General features: G+C 43.3%; 1 protein-coding gene across 1 annotated transcript in view; it reads right to left on the bottom strand.

The window, feature by feature from the left end:
- The window catches only part of WDR88 (WD repeat domain 88), a 16118-nt gene that overhangs the window by 10264 nt on the left and 5415 nt on the right, over positions 1 to 439 (bottom strand). Inside the window, exon 5 of the mRNA XM_018570746.1 lies at positions 252 to 390. Coding sequence (XP_018426248.1) covers positions 252 to 390 — 139 coding nt within the window. The remainder of the gene's footprint in view (positions 1 to 251; positions 391 to 439) is intronic.

Here is a 439-nt window from a genome sequence, read left to right as displayed (position 1 = left end):
CCTCCCCCCAGTTGTCTTTTGCTAAACTACTCAACCACTCCTAGTCTCAGATCTCTACAGCATAAAGTCTAATCAATCTGTAATCCAAGATACTTGGATACAAGAGAATACAGTGGGGAGACAGTGTGTTCTTTGAGAGAACACAGGAAGTATGCAGAGAAAATGGGACAGCTCTGAATTGCTGACAAGATCAAGTTTTTTTGGTACTTACTGAGCAGATATGAAAAAAACTGCAAAAATAATGGAAGTACCTTTAATATGGAGAACTTTGGAGGCGCTGGCAGAGTCGATGATGCACATTGCATTGTCCACATCCACACTGCATACCACAAGCTTTCCGTCACCCGAAACATTACAGGATGTCACCAGACCGTCCAAGCTCACCGACCACTGGAAACCACGGCCAGAATATCAGCAAACCGCAAAACAAAGAAGATTT

This window comes from Nanorana parkeri, unplaced genomic scaffold, assembly GCF_000935625.1.
Source record: "Nanorana parkeri isolate BGI_ZX_2015 unplaced genomic scaffold, ASM93562v1 scaffold1590, whole genome shotgun sequence".
NCBI classification, from domain to species: domain Eukaryota; kingdom Metazoa; phylum Chordata; class Amphibia; order Anura; family Dicroglossidae; genus Nanorana; species Nanorana parkeri.
Note: the sequence above shows the minus strand (reverse complement) of the source record. Positions and strands in the feature narration are given on the sequence as shown.